Here is a 21,225-nt window from a genome sequence, read left to right on the forward strand (position 1 = left end):
CCGTTTGATGTTTTTCGTCCTATATAGTTTCTGGGGGACTGTCCATCTCAAGTTACCCAGGGTGCACGATTGTGTGCGCTCTCTGTCTTGTGTGTGTGTGGTTTTGATGCGGGGTGGTCCTCAGTACCAAAGCCGTTGGTGAATGAGGGCTCCCTGCACAATAAAAGAATGATATTGCTGACTTCCCCGGGTATGTGTGGTTTGAAACTCAACACAGGTTGGCTCAGTGGAAAACCTGAGGCCCTCTCTTATTTGTTCTGTATATTTATAAAAATTCCAATCCTGTGGTGCCTTTTGAGTTGAGACGGAGGTCCCCAAACCAGGTTATTGTCATTTTTCAGCCACACTTTTATCCACTGGCGGCTTTTTACCATTTGGTTGACCATTTCTTCAGTTGCCTTGAATGAGTCACATAAGGTCATTTTGCTACTATATATACCAAAGTGTTTAAATAATCGCCACATATTTATGAATATTCTTACTTGTTGAGTCTTTCCAACTACAGCATATATGCTGCAAATCACTCTGCACTGTACAATCTAATTATTTCAACTCAGAAATACACAGGAGATGCATTAAAGGTTTAAGTGAAGAAACAATTTGTTTTACTGACATTATTTTATATTGACTAGAAAAAAACCCTTCTCCTGTAAGTTTATGAGTTTGGTTGATTTAGATGAGCTAATTGCTCAGGGCTGATTAGAGTAATGGAATATCTATCGCCATAAAAATCAGGGAATCATGTAATTGTGTGTGTGTGTGTCTGTTAGTTAAGTATTTCCTTAACCAATGAATGGGTTTTATTGAAAGTGACCATTAGATGTACATTTACATCTTATTAGATTTTAGAATCAACCCCATTGAAGATGGCCACCACAGCTAAGCAACTTTAGCAAACATAAAAATAGCAATGACTCATTCAATTGGACAGGCATTAAACCAAATTTCGCTGCGGTAGTAGCTGAGAATCATCCCCAACACAGACTCGACATCTCAGTTTAATACTTTAGCCCTCAAGGCAGCGGGTGATTTGCATTTCTTCAAGAAAAGACACTTTTAATTTGAATCAGCAGGTTTTGTGGGGCTTGATTAATTAATGAGACCAAAACATTTCAATGTCTGTTTTAACATAATTAATGTGACCTATCGAAATAACTTATCTTGATACGACAGATATAAATACTGTTTGTTTGGCTGAAAGAAACCTCTCAAAAACACTGTCAGAATAATATGTTGAAATAACAAATAAGCAAATACCAGTTTTACAGTGTAAACCCAGCTGAGATGGTTATTTTCACTGAATTTAGTGAAAATATGTTTCAAGTAAGCTAACAACATTGCTGTTTAGTGAAGAAAATGGTTATATTCTGGTGTTGCAGGTCAGGTTTGATGTATAGTATTGGTTTCTGGTGGACACAGCTTTAAGTTTATGCTAAAGTTTGGGCATTTAGAAGCTAATGACAAACTACACTGCCAATCAAATCAAAAATAAAGTTAAAACACTGTTTCTCTGCTGTCATAGCAAATAGTGAGCTCCCGAACAACTCATTTTCTTCAAAGAGCAGCCTTTTCAGATTGAATTTAAACCCCCAGTCACCTTAACTAATATTCACTGTGGATGCTTTGGAGAGGCTCTGACCCCAGCTTCAAACAGAAACTTCAAAAGCCGAAGCAATTACTATGCATGCTATGGACATATCCTTTTCACAAAGCGCCATTCCATTATTCTTCCTGCTCTAGAACAACAAAAAGTTAGAAAGAAGTAGGAAGTGAAACTGGAGTCTCCTTCTGGTTTTCCAAACATCTGGTTTGGCCCTCGTTTTAAGCAGCGAGCATCCCCTCAGAGTACACCAGACGGTTCTGTGTGTAGGTAACAGAATAATCATTTTCAAATGTTGCTCCATCCAAATGTGATCTAATTACAAGCGCTTAAATTCAGCCTCTCAGTTGGACCACCGACCATCAAGGCAGTTTACCTCCAGACGTTTTGCTAACTAGTCATTTACCCCTCCCCCGCCACTGCTTCTAGACCATTAAGAAATATACAGTAATTGCTGTGAAGTGATCACTTGTTTTACAGAAGTCGTATAAATCTCCTGCCTTGTCAAACTGTTATTGACGGCAGTAGGTGGTGCTGGGCGAGAAGAAGGGAGAGTATCTGTCAGACGGGCCTTGATGCGTCTGCCGCACGGAGATGCTCTTTATGTCGTGCGGTTGAGTTTGGCCACTGTCATTTCCGAGGAATTTCCTGCCATCTGTGTCCAATCGAATTCTCTTACAGATCCGGGTTTGCTTGTAAATATTGGGTTCTGGCTGAAGAGATTTGTGAGTTTTGGACAAACCAGCTCTTTGGACCATAATGAACCGGTCACTGACAAGAGGAGGAGGAGGAGGGAGGCCGAGAACAGCTCCAAGAAGAAGAATTAACAGATCTGGGCAGAGATGTATAATTTGTTTTAATTGAAAAAGAGTTTTCAAGTAATAAGAAGCTTTGCAACATAGTTAGCAGTCTTTCATTAACCACCTTCATTAAGGACGGGCGTTTATGTGTGTGCCTGTGTGTTTTTTTTTTGTCTGTTGTTAGCAAAATATCTCAATAACCACTGGATGGCTCCCAATAAAACTCTCTAAAACTCACTGAGTGCACTTCTACAATAATTAACTTAGGAGTCAAAATGATTGCCACAAGTAATTGTCCTTAGTAAACAGAAAAATGTCAATTCAACAGATATTGAGCTAAATTTTGGTGTGGTAGTAACTGAGAGTCCTCCCCAACTAATATTTTGAGCGCCATGAATCACGTGAGATGTCATATGCATTTGGTCAAGGTATGCTAGTTAAAAAATGTTAGAAAATGTTTTTTTGACGCCAAACTTTTTAAAGTGGCATATCGACCATTCGTCAACTGACCACCCCACCAGCTTTTGGTTTCAAGATAGATAAATAAATGTTTGTTCACAGTGAGATTATTATTTTTTTCTTGTATCCATTTTGGCTCCGTTTCTCTCAACACAACTACTGATTTTTCAAACTCTGCAAAGAAAATTTTAGGCCTATTTACTTACAAACAATCTTGTCTTCTTGAAGAGTTAAAACATCAGAATATTAATTAAAACATTTACTTTTAAACCTTGGCTTCTAGGATATGTTTTAAGTAATATTGGGTGAGCATTTAAGAACGTTGAGGGCCTAATGGAAATGTTCCAACGGCCACGTTTGGCCCTCAGGCCTTATTTTGCCCACCTTGATTTACCCTGAATACATTCAGCACAAGTTTAATATCACTGCTGACATCAAGTTGATTAATTATCACACATTCCAGCCATTTTCATCACCATGTTTTATTGTACTATAATAACATTTCTAATGCATCTTATGTATAGTGGAAAAAAGATCTGCTTTCAGTAAAGTTTCAGAAGAATATATGTTGTTTTTTTATTAGAGTGGGCACAGAGACAGAAGGAGGCTTTTGTTTTCAGAATAACATCGCTGTTAAATGCACCCTTTTATGACAGAATCATTTACATTAATGCTGAAATGTTTTAAACCAGTGTCAATTTTACACTAATAGTTAGAATCTGTTGTTTAAAGAAATTAGAAAGTTCTATTTAAAGGGGGACTGGACTCATATTTACCCCCTTCAGTGAGACTGTGAGAGCCCCTCAGTGTAAGTACTTCACCCTGACAGTATTTACTGCTGCCTCTCCAAACAGAACCACCTCTTGTGCGACTTTGAACCCCCCCTCGATTCCTTTTAGTCTCGCCCCAGAGCCGTGTTTCTGAGCGTCCGTCACCAGCCCGGCCTCCCCCAGTCACGTCCACAAAAACCCAAACCTGTCCTGTTTGGTGAGCCTGACCGAGTCAGCCCGAGGTCCTGGTCCTGACTGATGTTTGTACACTTTGAGTTTGGACCCTGCAGTCGTGTGGCTTCGCTGTCAAACGATCGGATGTGGTTTGGCTGAGTGCTCGTTGTAAACCTTTGATTGTCTGTGATAAATCCTCGTAGCGGACAGATTTGTGGACACGGCCTTGTTATCACAGACGTCAGGCCGAAGTTGCTGGCTTTAATGCACTTTATTTACTTTTCACATTTTTGCTTTTCTAACAAATGATCTGAAGACGTTTGGCTCTATAAGACACATGATATGCTTGTGTTTGTGAAAAACAAAAAAAAATTCAGCACTGATGTTTCTTTTTTTACCTCCTTTTCCTGACAGTCAGCAAACTGTGTCTCTCACTTGAAGCTTTCTTTCTTTGCGCTCTGAATGGCCTCAGTTTGGAGAAATACAGTTTAATTCTGACCAGAGTGACGAGCTGACGGTTAGTCCGAGGAGGGCCAAGACCAAAGTGGATTGCTGTTGTCCTAAAACACCAAACATTTCAAACATTGTAGAGGTTAATGCAAACGCCATTTTATAAACTGTTACATCATTGTCAGTTTTTGCACTGGATGGTTATTTACACAGATTCTACGGTTATTTGCAAGTGCAAATAACAGCAGCAGCTAAGAGCTCTCAGAGACCCTAACAACCCTCAGGACGGAGGGGAGGCAGAGTGATTTGCATGTGAGTTCATCCCTGTAGTGAGAGCAGCTCACTGCAGTTTTACAGCTTGAAACTTTGCACTTTTCAGCTCGAATTGAAACCTCTTCAAAAACATCATCACCCACTATTTTATTATTATAATTTTTTTCTTTTTAAAAACTCTTGGGAGCTGCAGCAACTAGCTGTAGCTCTTCTTCTGGTTCAGCTCGGAGCACCAGTTTCACAATACACCATTTTTCCAGCCGAAATATTCTGCTATTCCTGCTGAAAAGTAGTGTAATGTGAAATGCAAAGGTTTATACATCAGTGTTTGCTTGGCCTCACTCAAACTACCTGATTTAAACTCTACTTCTTCAAACGGGGGTCAATTAAAGAGCTAGCTACAACAGGTAGATTAACTGTTCATACCTTTTCCACAGAACTATCTCTAACTTTGTAAAAGTGACACAAGTGTTTGAGCTCTTTCCTTTTTCCGTGTGTTGTTCTTATCACTCCTACTTCTAATAACAACTCGTCTCTTGATTCTCCTACTGCTGCTGACAGAAATCATATTAGAGGCATGAGTTCATTATCTTACAATCAGTGTTAAGTTCATGCAAAATGTGCAAAATGAGCCCTCGAGGCCTTCCCCCTGGTTATATAGGGCTTTATTCTGATCACCTGTGGTTATCTTTAAAATGGGTGGAGTGTGAGGCTCCACCAGTGACAAGGTGTGACCACCAGGTGGTGACAAGCACAAGTGTAAACTTTTAATTACGTTAATGACGGCAGAGGAAGTGATTGGTGAATGTGAGCTCCTCCTTTTGCATTTCAGAGTGAGTTTCTTGTTTCTGTTTAAGGCTGGGTGTGTTAGGGAAACGAACAGGCAGGGGTGTTTCCCATCATCCTCCTATTAAAATATCCTCTCAGTGTTTGGCTTTTGACAGCTCAGACCCTTCTTTGTGTTGAAGCGGCTGGTGTTTGGGATGCAGTGGGCACAGAGTCTGGCGCTGGAGTGGGGCGGGTGGGGCAGGCTGGGGTATAGGTGATGACTGCCAGCTATTTGTTTGCATTCATGACTGTGGTTAGCACTACTCCACGAGAAGAGCCTGATATTATGTGGGTGCCTGCTTCCCACAGCATGTTCCCTCTTCTTTAAGAAAGGAGAGCTAATTATTTACCAAGCAGTGGGATTTAAAACTGAGTAGCCACTTAATGGGAACGACCAGCCATGTCCACAAAGAGCTTTGTTTGTGTGGCTGAGCTCAGCTGCGTGTACAGTATAAAAATTATATATTCAATGTTATCGCATTTTTTTTATTTTAATAGTGAGAATATTCTGATTCAGCTTTCCCGTTTAGTTTCTTCTGTATGATTTTTGGACTGCAACTACTTCAGCAAGCTTTCAGCTGCTTTAATCGTTTGGTTATTAAAATGTTCAGCTCATTCAAGACATTTTGGCTGTGACCTTTGGTATTTGTAACTTTTATACTTTTTAATGATATTTCACTTTATTTGACTTTTTTTTTGTCAAATATTTTTTATGTTTTTCTGTGAAGCTTTTATACTTGTTGGCTTATTCTCAGTTTTCAGATTTGTTAAAACAAACACATACTGCATACAATTTTTGTCATTCCTTTTGTCTTTTATGCTTCCTTTATGTTTTTAGGTCTTTTTGTCTCTTTTTGTTTCCTTGTGTCTCCTAAGGCACCTTCTTTTGTGTCCTTATGCATCCATTTGTCTTTTTATGTCTCTTTTTGTTGGTTCCTTTTAGTCGTATGTCTCCTTCGTTCTTATGTCTCCTTAGGTGTTCTTTTTTGTGTTGTTTGGTCTCCTTATGCATATTTTGTTCTGTTTTCTATGCATTCACTTTGTCTGCATTTGTTTTTGTTTTTATTTATCAGTTTCGCAGCTGATAAAGAGTTAATATGTGAGCAGACCATGAGAAAACAGGGAGGACTAAAGTTACTATTTTGCAAACAGCTCCAATCATCCAGAATAAATTGATTTTATCCCTATGAAAATTTTCATGACTGCTGCTAGAGGTAATCCTGTTACAAAAAAACGCACTCACTTCTTAGTGCTCCGGCTGTTGTTTCATAGAGTTTTTTTTTCCTCCTTCCCTGGCTCTGCACCTGCTTTAAGAGGAGCTTCCTCCCAGACATTGTTATTTTTCATTTACTTGTGCCCTCGGGTTTTAATCATACATCCATTACTAAGCAAACAAATAAGTTCCGGGCCTACGCCGCAGACACAAATATAGACATGAGTTATGAGATTCAGAGAAGCTGGGAAAGACTTTCGAACCTAATGCACAACATCTGCACTGGACAAAGACGCGCAGCCCAGAACATCCCACGACAAAGTCCCGCAGCCTGCGATCACACATTCGTATGTGTTGTCTCATGTAGAAAGACAGGAAAGGTGGAGAGAAAGTACTGTGGCAGATGTTGGTATTGGGGGCAGACGGGAATAAAATGATCTTTATTATCAGTTTAAGTGGTGAATGTTTTGATTTATGGAGCCAAAGTGGGGCCAGGTGAGGTGTCACGTAGGATTTCCAGAGGCATCTGTCTTGTGGTTTTGGCAGCTCGTTGTACCTCGGGTTCAGATGTTTGCATCAAACTCCTGACACACCGTTACCCTCCCCAACACACCCCCCTCCTTGCCTTCAGTACAGTACACCTCTGATCGCCCCCCCTCTCCTTAAACCGTCCATCCATCTGCACATCTGCTTTTCATTGTGGCCTGCATGTCTCCGAAGACTTGAACGCATTAAACACTGGCACAAGTGCAGCCTCGCTCTGGCACTTAACGCAACTATTATAGGTGACTTAAAAGGGAGAGGCGAGAATTATAGAAAATGATGTGTCACCAAAATAAAAGATCGCCCCAGATTACCACCAATTACACTTAATAATGCTGTCCAGAGCATCTGCTGATCAGATGGCGGAGCGGGGTCTGTCTGTGGCGATAGAACAACACCAGAACGAGTGAGAAAGAGAGGCGCTCATTAAATGAGACAGCGACATATAACAATGTGATGATGTGGTTTGAGCTTTTCAGTACTGTATGGATCGGAACGCTTTGTATGGTGATGCAGTCATAACTAAATATCTTGGGATAATGACCTTGTTGTTTCTTCAGGGGTTAAGTTATCTCAGATTGGAGACACATGTCTGCTCGGCTTTATTAGTCACTTATTAGTCACTGAGGTCAGGAAGACGTTTTAGCCAAGGCACAACACGGCTGAACTTGAACGCGGCTCTGATCATCGGCCCCCGGGGTGGCCGGAAAAAAAGGTGTACAGTTACAGCACAACCTAACCGGCCACAATTTCCAGTGTGAGATTCATGCAGTTACGTGAAGCATGCCTAACAATCTATGTAATCACAGTAACCACAAGTGTTTTAATAAAGACAGAGTTGGGCCCTAATTATCGGAATCAGTGAGCCTGGATTCATTCATTCATTCACTGTTTCTGTCTTTGGTCTAATTTTCCACACCCTCACGGTCACAGTGGCTGCCTTAATTACCAGGAGAAGGATCAGAAAGGCCTTTCCACTTGCAGTTGTTTATTATGCTGTGCGCATATTTTATTTCTTTGCAAAGCTAGAACTATAATGGATGACATCAGATCACACTTGTCCAAAAGGGATTGGAGAGCTAATTCAACATGTTCTCAAACGAAACCAACATTCCTCAAAAGAATCATTTCTCCCTCTGCCTTTTATGCCGATGGCTTAAACAAAGATCTGTTAGCACTTAAAGTATATGACAGGGGTCAGTCTCAGCTACTACCACACCAAATTTGAGTTCAGTGTCTGCGTTTTAGCCAGTTTTGTGTTTTTTAAGGTTGATTAGCTCTGGTGGTCATGTTGAATCAGGTTGACTCCTTCACTGTACCTTCAGTGTTTACTTCCTGTTAGTTTCATCCACTGGTTTATGAGATATCTTGTTAACAGACAAGTGAACGCACCTACACGATCGCCCACCCATCCATGGCACTAGGCAAAACTAACATTTTCCATATATAGCTTCTCCCCTCCAGTATGAGACATTGTTTTTTTCTATATACATATATAATGTTTATGTCCAGTGCAGCTTCTATCTCGCCTCTCCTCTTCTGCCTCATTCAGATCCTCTGCTTACTTGCTGAAAGGAACGTGATGCTTTAATTATACAGGAGAGGAGGCAGCAAGTGATACCATGTGATGACATTTTTGCAGCGGAAGATACCACTTTAGATGGAACGGAGAATTATTAGGCTGCATCTTCCTGTTTCTCCCCTGCTCCAAAGAGGGACTATTTTCCTCTTTTAGGGGCGGCGTTCCAGCTGGCCGATAACAATAGAGTCCTTATTTGTGCGTGCGTCTCCAGTTGCTGACATCAGTGGCTCTTTGTGAGGATGAGCCAGCACATCTGTACATGGTCTCTGTACCTAAAGCAGCACTTGCCCCCGGTGTTTCTGGCACTGTCCTTCCTCTTTTTGTCTCTTTGCTTTCTGCCCCTGCATCCCCGATTTCACGCCCTTAAACAGTTTATTCTAATTAGGCTTGAATGCTTGCAAATGTGTACGTTGGGGAGACATCTCAACCTGCTTGTTCGGATGTGCTAACAAGAACTGGATCAAATAGCAAACTCAATTTCAGTGGCAGGATAATGATCAGAATGAGCTCTTCTTAAATGTACCCTGGGGAGTCTGACTGCAAACAAACACGCTGGTTTTGTGTTCATTCGTTTTAACCATAGCATGAAGTTTGTTTCCTTCAGGCAAACAGGTTAAATGAATTCTTCCTCTAAGAATTTCTAGTTGGTTAAATTTGCATTTCGCTGTTATGCTACTGAAAGTGATAGCTCAGATTATTTAAAGTGGTGTTCTGTGGAAAGGTTATGAAGAATTAGCATCTTACCTGTTGTAGATGGCTCTTTGAACCACCTCAGCTTGGAGAAATACGGTTTAATTCTGACCAGATTGACGAGCTAATGGCTAGTTTGAGGGGAGCAAAGACCAAAATGGATTGCTGTAGTTTTCAAACATCCGTTGGGAGTTGAGTTAACGTTTGACTGACGTGCCGATAAGGCGGACTGATACATTTAGTAGCCTCGTCACCAACAACATGATGTACACGATCTATGCTCAGCATGATACATTCGTGTAGAAATACGGTCATTGTGTGGTTGAGAAAATAGTGACAAACTAAACAGATGGTGTCATACAAAATTACTTCTGCCCTTCTCTCTGTACTCTGTGCTCAATGACTAATGTCACAGCTGATAAGATATTAACTATTTGATAGAACATCACTTTGAAAATGGCCAGATTATCCCTTTAAGACTGCAGCACTCGGACTACCTTTAAACTCTGTTTCTCCAAAGTGGGGTTGTTCAAAGAGCTATCTAAGATAAGATATTAATTACCAATTTTTCCACAGAACCACACTTCAAAGTTCAAATTCCATTCGGGCTAATTGTATCAATGGATTACTCAGACAGATTGTTTTAATTTTTAGTTTTCCCAAGAGCATAACATGAAAAACAAAATCAAAACTCACACCCAGATCCAAAGGAATCTAAAGCTGCCACACTGAGCCGACCACCCATTTGTTCAGAATTGATCTTTTTTTTGTGTCTCTCCCACGGAGTCCCTCCTTCTGTCACACACTCCAACATTTACACTCCTCCATCACCTGTCACTCCCGCCGCGTTTCTCACATTTCACTTCAGTCCCTGCCTTCGCCGTCCTGATCAAACTGAGCCCTAACCCACAGTGAAATGTTCGGCGCTGAATTACCATGGCACATTTAATATAAACCGAATTTACTTCTGGGTTCCATCCAAGCCTCCATCTGCCGAGGAGCCTGCTGTTTCCCCCGTCGGAGCATGACTGATTTCTGTTAATGTAGCAAAGCCCTAAATCACTGGAGCGCTGACTTTCTGCAGCAGGGGAGGAATCCAGACCTTTAACACTCATTTAACACTCACACTTTCAAGTCTTAAACACGCTGAAGGTGTCTCATGGAAGGACACTTGAGTGCATTTATTTTCAACGTGCAAAGAGAGTTTTGGAAACAGGCAAAGAATCTTCCATACGGCATATTCAGAAAGCATTTCTTCCTCTGTTGTATTTAAGTAAAAGCAACGCAAGGTCTTAGGTGGTGGCTTTTCTGCAGACTAGGTATTGAATGAAATTGTTTTTGAAACTATTGATGCTGTGTGTTGCTTCTCTGCAACAAGTTTTTAACTTCTTACTCAAAGACACAGAGTTTCACCCTAATGTTTGGGTGTTTGTGGCTACAGTTTGGTCAGTCTTCGTAAAATAATAGGGGATCAATGAATCAAAAATCTGCAGTTGTTTGCAGCAAAAAAAAAAGGAAAAAAAAAACCCAACCTTGGAATAAATGCTAATAAATATATATATATATATATATATATATATATATATATATATATATATATATATATATATATATATTCAAAAACATCAGGTTGGTTTAGATGCAGAAGGTAAAGACTTAAAAAAGGCAACCCAAATGAACGAACAGCAACATCAGGTGTAAGGGTTACAAGATCCGAACTGAAACAAAAACTGGTGACTGGATTGAGTTTCTGGGAGACATTTTGTCAAACAAATAAATCTCTCTTGTTTAATATGTTTTGTGATTTCTGGCAGTGAAGATTCATGTAACTAAATGCATCCATATACTGCTTCAAACGATAATAATTATCATTTTAGTTTAATTGGGATTTTTTTTTTGGAAACAATGATCCAAAGGCAATAATGCAATTGTCTGTGTTTGTCTGCCAGATTGCAAAATATCACATGAACCACAAAATGTATTTGAATGAAACTCTCATAAAGTAATCAGCTGATGTACATCTACAACTGATGAACTTTTGGAGTCAACTCAATTCAAGATGGCCGCCAACTTTAGCCAACATATAAATGGCTATAACCCAGCCAACTTTACAGATATTTAGCTAAAATTTGGTGTAGTAGTAGCTGAAACATTTTGCCAACCCACCTTTAAAGTATTAGATTAGTCGTTTTAGGCTGAGAGTATTTTTGTTTTTGTTGTTCAATTTGTTGAATTTGATGATCCCCATCGTTTCCAAGTCAACTCATGTCTCCTCCTAATTGGACCTTAGACAGAGAAAGACCAAACACTTCTCTGTCTCTGGCTTCACATCAGCAGGCCTTAAAAGTTTTACATGAAGGTGAGGCTGCAGAGCCAATAAGTAGTAAAAAAAAGTATAATAATAAAAACTAAAAGAGCATCCAGACATGCTGAACAGTCGTTCTTGCTGAAAGCAGAGCGGGCCTGGAAGTCCTCTGTTAACAGCTTTGAGTGAAAGCAGCGTTGTTGCTGCAGTCCCCCGGCGGCGACGGACTGTTTGTGGAGCCCGCTTTGCCTCTCCTCCACTGCTTTGTGTTTCTGCTCTGAACCGCGGCAGGACATTAAGAGGAGACTGTGGACACGTTGGCCGAGGACGCGACACGAAAAAAACCCCTGTGGTCGTTAAACTGTGGAGGAGAACGTGGCCACAAATACCTTTTCAGTTTTCACCTTTTTTGGTTCGTTCTTCCAACCTTTTTTTTTCCCCCCACGTTCAAAAACATTTCCCACTTCTCTCTTCTGTTTTTAATCGTGTTGCAACACTCAGTTTCTCCTTTATAGGTTTTTTTCCACAATAATAAACCAACATTTGGTTAATTTTGTATCTTAAACTCTTTTATTATTCCCCTATTTTTTTTTCTTTTGCAAAATGTTTGGGTTCCTTTAACAATATAAGTTCATGCTGTGCGATAACATTATGAATAATATTGTTAAGAGATAATTAAATTTGAGAAATTGAGTTAAGAAGGTTGAAACCGGGGGAAACGCGTGGTCGCCTGCAGATGAGTGTGTGGGGATATCGGTTTACCCTTCTCAAACATTGTCCACACAGTCTCTCACAGTTTTCTCTTTCTTATTCTTAGTTTTTTCTTATTATTATTATTTTTGCACTCGTAAAATCTGTTTCTTTCATCAACTCACAATTTTAGAATATTAAAATAAATGCCTTAAAACTACACCCAGGAGCCCCATGACCTGGCAAAACTAATACAGCAGAACACAAAATTACTATGATTTGTTTTTTTTCCCTTAACGTTATTTTTTTTCTTCTAACTTTTTATTCTTACAGTCAAATAAAACAAAAGGTTTTTGACTAGTTTCATTGGATTTTCAGCTTAATTCCTTGAGCTCTTATGTTAAATTTGTTTTCTTAAATCTCTTGCTTTCATGTTGCATCAATAACATTAGTAATTAAGGTCCTCGCATTCCTTAAAGGACCACATTTCATGCGGTTTCACCTAATCTTGAAAAGTCATAGAATTTAAGCCTTTTTAGTCATATTTTGAAAATAATGTTTTACGCAATTGCTCCTGACAAACCGAGATCTTGCGCAATCTGTTAGCACTTGGACTACGTGGATGGGAAAGAGTCTCAGCTACATTCACACTAAATTTTAGTTCAATACCTGTAACACTGACTGAGCTGTAGCCATTTCTATGTGGGCTAATGCCAGTCAGCTGCGATGGCCATCTTGAAATGTGTTGACTCCAGAAGCTAATCAGTTGTAGACGTACACCCAATGATTACTTTATGAGAAATTCATTAAAATTTATCCCCTGATTCATAAGATATTTTGCTAACAGACAGACAAGCTAACATTCAAACACAGACGATTACTTTATGGAGTACATTTACTTGAATAGAGACTTTAATTTTAACAATAAAATGGTTTTATAGTTAGTAGTTTGTACAAATAGATTTGTCCATAAAAGATGTTTTTGTCATTCAGAATGAACTACTTCATTTCTTTCAGTAACTGTGACTATCTGACATTCGTCTTACTACCACTAGATACTTTTTTTGCCAAAGAGCTCTCAATGAATCACTAGAAATGACTGTTGTGACAGCCAGCAATTATTCCTCAAGAGAATTTTCATAATGTAATAAGATTTCAACATGTCGCTGAAGGAACGACTCCAAGTTTAAACTCATCATTTCTTCCAGGAATGTCCGCAGATGACTGAGCGTGATCTACTCAGCCAGTTTTTTTAATTTCCGAGTGACACTGGGTCGTTGCTCCGTTTGCTGAAACGATACTGACACCAGCACATTTCAAGTTCTTGTGTAAACATTTATCCAAAGTAATCTGTGTAGCAGTCATTTCTGTTGTTTGTTTTCCAGCTAACGGTGTGTACTGCTCACAGAAGGATGCTGAGGTGGGTGACGCCGACAGCGCCCTCATGCGATGTGGGCAGAGTTTGCCAGCCAGGGGCCATTCACAGGGACTTTACCCTCAGAGTCTTCACTGCAGCAGACCTGCACCTGACCTCCTTCTGCAGGATGGCCCTCACCATGACACCAGGTAAACTGTCACTACTATTCATACTTTTAGGATTTTTGCTTTTCAGTTTGGATCCCCCCCATCTCACTAGTAATAACATCCAGGTGCTCACATTTTGTTGTCTAATTTCAGAATCTGTACGTAGCTGCTCACTAAATCTCACAGGGTTCAGAAAAGGTTCAAAATACAGCATGTGAACAGGAAGAAGCCTATAGCAGAAGCGGCCATCTGCCTGGGAGACAGAGACGGAAACAAACTCAAGAAGATTGATCCAGGTGGAGTTTCTATGGGAAGAAAAGCAGGTTAATGACAGTAATAATTGCAAATATAAATGGGGAGAGCAGAGAGTAAAGGCAACAGCAAATGAGAAACTGTAATCAGTTTGTCCTCCAGCAGTCTAAGTCTTTAGCATCATAACTAAGGGATAGCTCAGGAAACCCAAACCAGCCCTAACCATAGGCTTTATCAAAAAGGAACATCTTAAAGCTAATTTTGAAAGAAGACAGTGTCAGCCTCATGGGCAGGAGCCTGATAACTGGACGCTCTGCCTCCCATTCTGCTTTTAGAAACTCTAGGAACCACAAGTAAACCTGCAGTCTGAGAGCAAAGTGCTCTGTTAGGAAAATATGGAACAGGAGGATCTTTAATAAAAGATGGAGCTCGGTTGTTGAGAGCTTTGTGTGTTAGAGGAAAGATTTTAAATTCTATTCTGAATGGAAAGAAGCTAAAACTGGAGAAATGTATAATCTTTGATTATAAAACATTATAGTGGATTTCTTAGCATTTCACTTCCTTTTTTTCTATTCATCTTCCACTTCTCTCTATCCTCAGTCAACCGACCAACATTCATTTCTCTTGTATTGTCTCCCAATATTGTCCGTCCAGCCAAACAGGAAATGGTGCACTCGAATAGAAAAAGATGGGAGGGGATCAAGTCTTTATTAACAGCAATGATGACAAAGTCTGCCAGTACCTTTCTCCAGTTCTAGCTAGCGTTAGCTGTGTTTTTCTTCCCCCGGTGTGCTCCAGGGAAGAGACAAAGACGGTAGCAGCATGAGACAAACTGGAGAAAAGAGAGCTCTTCTCACATCACTCAGGGGCATTGGACAAAATCCATAATGAGCCAACTGACAGGAATGATTATGTCGGAGATCACAGCAACGCATGGAGAAACATGACCCGAGTTCCCCATTCAGCAGGGCAAAGATTCCCACCATAATACACAGTATTGTAAATGCTGACCCTTCATAGGCTGCAATTATGCCACCAAAACAGGTGACTCCTTATTTATCCCCAATGTTGGGTTGGGTTTAACCCCTTTGTGTCATCAAAGCCTGTCAGATGGACACAGAAGCCAGTGGCCTCTTGGTCTCAGAAGACCCCCCTCTCTATTCTTAGACTTAAATGCTCATTCATATCCTGTCACTACAAGCAGATCCAATTCCATGTTTCCATAACACAAATATGGGTCATAAGCAGTTTATCCTACCTCCATTATAACTTAGTTTTAGTGCATCTTTTAGTCGCTCATTATAGTGTGTATTGATCTTTAAATGTTAAGATTTTCTTGAAATATTGGAGAAGGAGTAGCATGAGGCAAACCTCTTTAAAGTGCTGTTTGTGGGAAAGAGAAACCAGTCCATGTCTGTCAACAGCAACCGAGCTGATAGAGCTCATATTCTCTTCGTATTTTTCTCCTTTCAGAAGCGCCTCTTCCTTCCAAAAGGCCCAGCTCGGGGCCTCGTCCAGCCTGGGCTGCAGCACCAACGTGGCCCCCTCCTGTGCCCCTTACCCAGTCAAGCAAGAGAACTCGGTGGGCCACAAGATCCCTGGCGTCCACGGTACATCTCAGGCTGGATTTCAGGCCTTTAGGACCGGGCAAGTTTTGGACGCGTCAAGAGATGAGCCGGCCGAAGCGCTGCGTGTTAGCAGTAACGGCAATGGCGTATGTGGAACAAGCTGTGTGTCAGGGGACGCAGTGCAACCTTTTAATAATGAAGGTGGCTCCTCCCCGCTGGCTTTGTCCCCATCTGGCTCCCATCATTCAGCGCGGCTTCTCGTTGCTAGCAGTGTGAAGAGACGCTGCCTGTCTCTGGCGTCACAGTCCTCCACCGCTGTTGGCACCGGCAGCGTCGCTTCGACAAGTTCCCCATCAGCCACTGGCACAGCTTCTGAGGAGATCAATATCACCACAATCATCTGCTCCTCCTCCCCGATGTCTACAGTCGCCTGCATCAACGGGTTCTGCGCTAACCTCTCACCCAGCCACACCAGCGGTGCCGGCTTCTCATCATCTTCCTCCACCTCTTCTACGTCTCCACCCTCTAACTGCTGCCCCCAGGAAGCCCCTCGGAGGCCCCCACCTCACAGCAGCCCCCAGCAGGCCACGCTACAGGAGAGCTGTCAGCTGTCCTCACCTGCCGCCTGCCTCCTGTCCCTTTCCTCATCGTCGTCCTCCTCTTCAGCATCACTAGTGGAGCCAGAGTCGGGCCAGGGGCAGAGCCTGGGGCTGTGTGAGGAGCAGGTCTCCATGCTCCGAGGGCGTGGAGGTGGAGGAGCTGTTGAGGGAGGAGTGGGAGGAGTGGGAGGAGAAAGAGGCTCGGACGGGTTGGGGCTACTGATGATGTCTGGGACGTTGCATTCGGCGCCTGAAGTGGGGTGTCTCCTGGATGAGGGCCAAATATCCGGGGCTGCCCTCAAGCAGGAACCCCTCGATGACTTCTCCCCAAGTGAAGACGAACTCTTTCATCACCACTATCATCATCACCATCACTTGGGTGGTCGCATCGGGCACCATCATCACGCTCCCCACCCTCCCCGTGCTGCCATGCCTCCTCCTTACCACTTGCACCAATACCAGGGCCCCAATCACGTGGAGCCGCTGCAGCACCAGAACCAGCACACAGCACAGACCTCTTTACTGGGACTCAAACCAACTTCTGGAGACCTTCCTGCGCTGCACTCCGTTCCAGAGCGGGAACAGGTCGGAGGAGGAGCGCTGGCAGATAAGCAAGTGTGTCGCTGGATTGACTGCAGCGCTGCCTACGAGCAGCAGGAGGAGCTTGTGAGGCACATTGAGAAGGTTCACATCGACCAGCGCAAAGGCGAGGACTTCACATGCTTCTGGGCTGGCTGCATTCGCCGCTACAAGCCTTTCAACGCCCGCTACAAGCTGCTCATTCACATGAGGGTTCATTCTGGGGAGAAACCTAACAAGTGTATGGTGAGTCACCAGAAGCCAACAAATTATGAAGACCAGAACCTCATTAAAAAGATACATCCAGTGTAATCAGAATTATAGCACATTCTCAGTACTATTCGTAGTTTTCTGCAGATGCTTCCTTTGGAAGATATTACATTTTTATTATTGGTTTAATGCAAATGCAATACAGTCATTAAGGCCTTGATAACTTCTTCCTGCATAGCCATGGGAACATGGGGGTGCCGTGAGCATGTGTGAATTTGTATGATACTAAACATCCACATGAAAAATATTGTAATAACAAAGACAGCCAATGAATCACCCATTCGCAGTGCATGCTGTCCTATCTGAATATGGACGTTCAGCAATAGGTTGAATAACTTGGACAAACATTTTAAATTTACAGCCTTTATTTAATGCCAACCAGACCCATTTTTTGTAGGTTTTAAGTAATTTTTGCACACAATAACAGAGGTTTATATGCTAGATTTATAAAACTAATTTATATCAAAACATAAAAAATGAACATATGAAGCACTAATGGATTCAATTTTATTCATTTTTTTAATTCAATCTTTATGTATTTGCGTTTGCATTCATTAGGGGGTGCTCAAGCACCCTCCACACCCATACTTCACACAGCCTTGTTCCTTAGCAAGACGTGCACTGCTTGTGTACAAAAACAAGTGAAACACTTTTAAGTTAAACAGGTTTAAAAAAAAAATACCAAAAAAGCAACTCTCCTCAATGTTCCACTCAGTTTAATAGTTTTGTGGTTTTATTCCTTACAGGTAGGGCTCCGATTCCACGAGTCAAATTACTAATCAATGTCAAACTGTCACTCCCCCCGCGTCCACTCACAAGTGGAAAAAAGCTCTCCAAACTCAAGAATGACTTTATCCAAATACGCTATTAGTCCACAATTTGTGTAGGGCGAAGCCATGTTTATTTTCACAAGCGCTCCGTTTTTTTGAGAGCGGAATCAGATCATGAAAAGCCAACACATATGGTTAACATAACCAAACAATGCCTACACTTGATCCTTTTAAATAGGAGCTTTAAATGTTTAGCTGTCCCACAAGTATTAAGTGAATTGGCTTCATATCCAAGGCAAACACGAGGAGAAATGTAGTAGTCTGGAGAAGGGAGCCACAGAGGGATGTTAGGAACATTTGCAAGTCTTGCTCAATTCTCGGTTTTACCCAAAGCCCTAGTCAGAAGCAGTGCTCCTCAAATTAGGAAATAAATCCTAACCCTGACTCTAACAGAAAAGCTGAATCAGTGATACTGCTGCACCCGTTCAGCTCTGAGATCCAGATCCTGGTTTTCTAAATAACTGGCTTTTAAAGGTGAGAGTCGTTTCGTAAAGGGTTGTATTTCGTTGGATTTCTGTTGATTTGAGTGCGATTCTGATACTCACGCTGAGTGGCGACCCAAGGCAATAGTTTGAAATTGGGGTTCTGTGGAGAGCTTAGGAGCAATTAACATCGTACCTGTTGTAGATACCTCAGTTTGAAGGAACAACTTCTGACTGGACTGATGAACTTACAGCCAGTCTTAAACATCTTAAAACTCCAGTCCTAAAAGATTTCATAGCAGTTCTTGCGAGCACTGTTTTATAAACTTTTCCAGTTCTCTCAGTTTTGCATGACGTGGATGTTCCAGCAACATTATGACATTCTCGCTGAAAGTGCTACAGCTAGCTGTTGCTGTTTGCTCTTGCAAATAACCATGAAAAAGGCCATGTGATGCACAATTGCAACGCTGTGTAAAAGTTTAAAAAGTAGCGTGAATCGCGAATAGTTTTAGAAATTTTACTCTGTTCTTGGACTTGTTTGGACTGTCTAATAACTCGTCAATCTTGCACCACGCTCCCATTTTTAATTCAGCTTTAGGACTGAGTGCTGTTGCAAGTTTCCTTTTGTCTTTTTTTGCTGTTATTGTTGCTCTGTGTAGTGTTCAGCAGGTGTGTCTTTACTACGCCAAGGGCTGACGTTTAGGTGTCAAACAGCAAATCAGTGCTGGTAATGTTTGTTTATACTGTAGAAGTGTACACTCCAAAAAGGTGCAACTCAGTTTTTTTTTTTCCTTTTTTTTTGTGGAAAGGCATGTTTACCATATGTGAACACGAGAACAATTCGGCTCATTGTGGACAAACCGCTGGACTATGTCTTGGATGTGAGGCACCGTGAAACTCCGCAACACACCTTCATCTGCCGGTCGCACGTATTCCGAGCCCAAACGCGCACGCCACCGCCAAGCAGCCGTGTAAAAAAAGGGTCCATTGTGTCCTTGGAGTCTCACAATGCTAAGTATTGATTCTGGTACAGTATGTCGGAGAGTAACTCTTCTGGTTTTTTTTTGACAGAACCTAAACATTGAACGTGAAATGTTTTCGAGCTTGAGTCAACACATCTAATCAGCAGGGATTGCATGGATGTTTATCTGGGACTTCAGAAGACAAACCTGGAGGCCCAGAGGAAAAATAAACGCACTTTCTGTGTGTATTTATAACTGTATTTGCGTTTGTAGTTTATACAGGTTTAAGTAGGTGCTCAACGCGTACAGGAAACCCAACGTCTGCTTGTGTCTCAATCCAAACTCCTTTACTGTTGTCACTATCCCCGATGCTGCTGGTTTTTGTTGCGCTCATGTAACAAAACAAAGGCATTCAAGTATTTAAGCTATTCAGAAAGAGGAAACAGATGAGACGCTCTGTTTTTAGGACCGAATTCTGTAGAGAAACAGGGCTAATCTTTTTATTATCTTTCCAGCAGCAGCTTCCAGCAGGCACTCGTGAAGCAGAGCTCTGCTGACATCCAAACATAACACAGCTCTCTCCTCTGCCCTCGCTACAAACAGTATATGTACTCTTTTTTTTTTTTTTTTTTCTTTGGTTGTTGTTTTTCCCCCTTCCTCATAAAGCTGTGCCGCATTTGCTCCACGCTGTGCCTTGGCACAAAAAAGTCATTATCACAACACACGAGTTGGACTTTGAACCGAGCCTGTCACTCTCTGTACCTGGATAATATTTGAAGAAATTTCTCTTTCAAAAAAAAAAGAAGCACAAGTTCCTTTCATATGTATGGTTGAATTTAAGGGTCACAAAACCTTCTGGTAACTTTCAGAAGGTTTGTTTGGTTCCCACTCACCTCCCCCCCGCCTCCTCTATTGAAGCTGGGTTGTTGTTCAGGGCAGGGCCAGCTCTGAGGGACACACGGACGTAAAGGAAACAACATAATCTCCCTGCAATATCCTGTTGTGTTTCACATGTTGTTTTAGTTTATTACATTTTTTTCTCCTTGTGTCTGCATAAATATTAAAAATATATCCAGCAGGAGTGGCCCTGTCATGGTCTCGGACTTTGATATTGCTCTGCTCTGTCAGAAGCCAGCCTGGGGGATTTGGGGTGTCTGAAGGCTGCACCAGGAGCCACGGAGTTCAGAAAATATGCTCCTAAAGCACAGAGGATCTGTGTGAGTGTTTACATGGATGAGAGGCATTTTCTTTGCCTTTTTTTTGGCTTGTTTTTTGTCAGATCTGTACAAAAGATTTGCAAAAGAAACCCTGCTCTTTAAAAGCAAAATGTAAAGTATCGCAGGAGATGCAGTTCTGCAGGTTCCTGGTTGAAATCTCAGCTGGATGGAGTCTTACTGCACGGACTCAGCGCCTGCATTTTGTGTCTGTTTTTCTGCAGGGGTTGGATATTATTGTAGAGTAACAAACAAGGCCTTCATCAAGGCGCACAGACACATGTACACAGACAAACGACAAAGAGAGGACACCTGGGATATAAAAAATAAACATAGATTGTGGAAATTCGTAGAAGCCAACATGTACATGTCGATTTACTGGAGTGATTTTTGGAAGAGTTGTGAGTTCCTTTGGTGTCCGACACTGAGACATAGAAGCCACAATGCTGCCAGGATGCTGCGTGTTTTCAGGGCTAAACGGACTCTTGTGAGCAGAAGCTAGAACACGGCGCTCCATTAGCTAATTAAAACTGGGGTTCAGCTCGTGAGCGAACTTTTCCTCTGAATGCTGCCTGAAACTGGAGCTGGGTTCTGCCTGCAGGTGCAGAGAGAAGTTCATATTAAAGTG

At 41.7% G+C, this 21,225-nt stretch overlaps 1 protein-coding gene across 1 annotated transcript in view; it reads left to right on the plus strand.

The window, feature by feature from the left end:
• Nucleotides 1-21,225, plus strand: part of LOC108230553 (zinc finger protein GLIS1) — a 72,458-nt gene that overhangs the window by 16,543 nt on the left and 34,690 nt on the right. Inside the window, exons 3-4 of the mRNA XM_017406876.3 lie at nt 13,763-13,943; nt 15,627-17,145. Coding sequence (XP_017262365.1) covers nt 13,763-13,943; nt 15,627-17,145 — 1,700 coding nt within the window. The remainder of the gene's footprint in view (nt 1-13,762; nt 13,944-15,626; nt 17,146-21,225) is intronic.

Source organism: Kryptolebias marmoratus, linkage group LG24, assembly GCF_001649575.2.
Source record: "Kryptolebias marmoratus isolate JLee-2015 linkage group LG24, ASM164957v2, whole genome shotgun sequence".
Classification (NCBI taxonomy): Eukaryota; Metazoa; Chordata; class Actinopteri; order Cyprinodontiformes; family Rivulidae; genus Kryptolebias; species Kryptolebias marmoratus.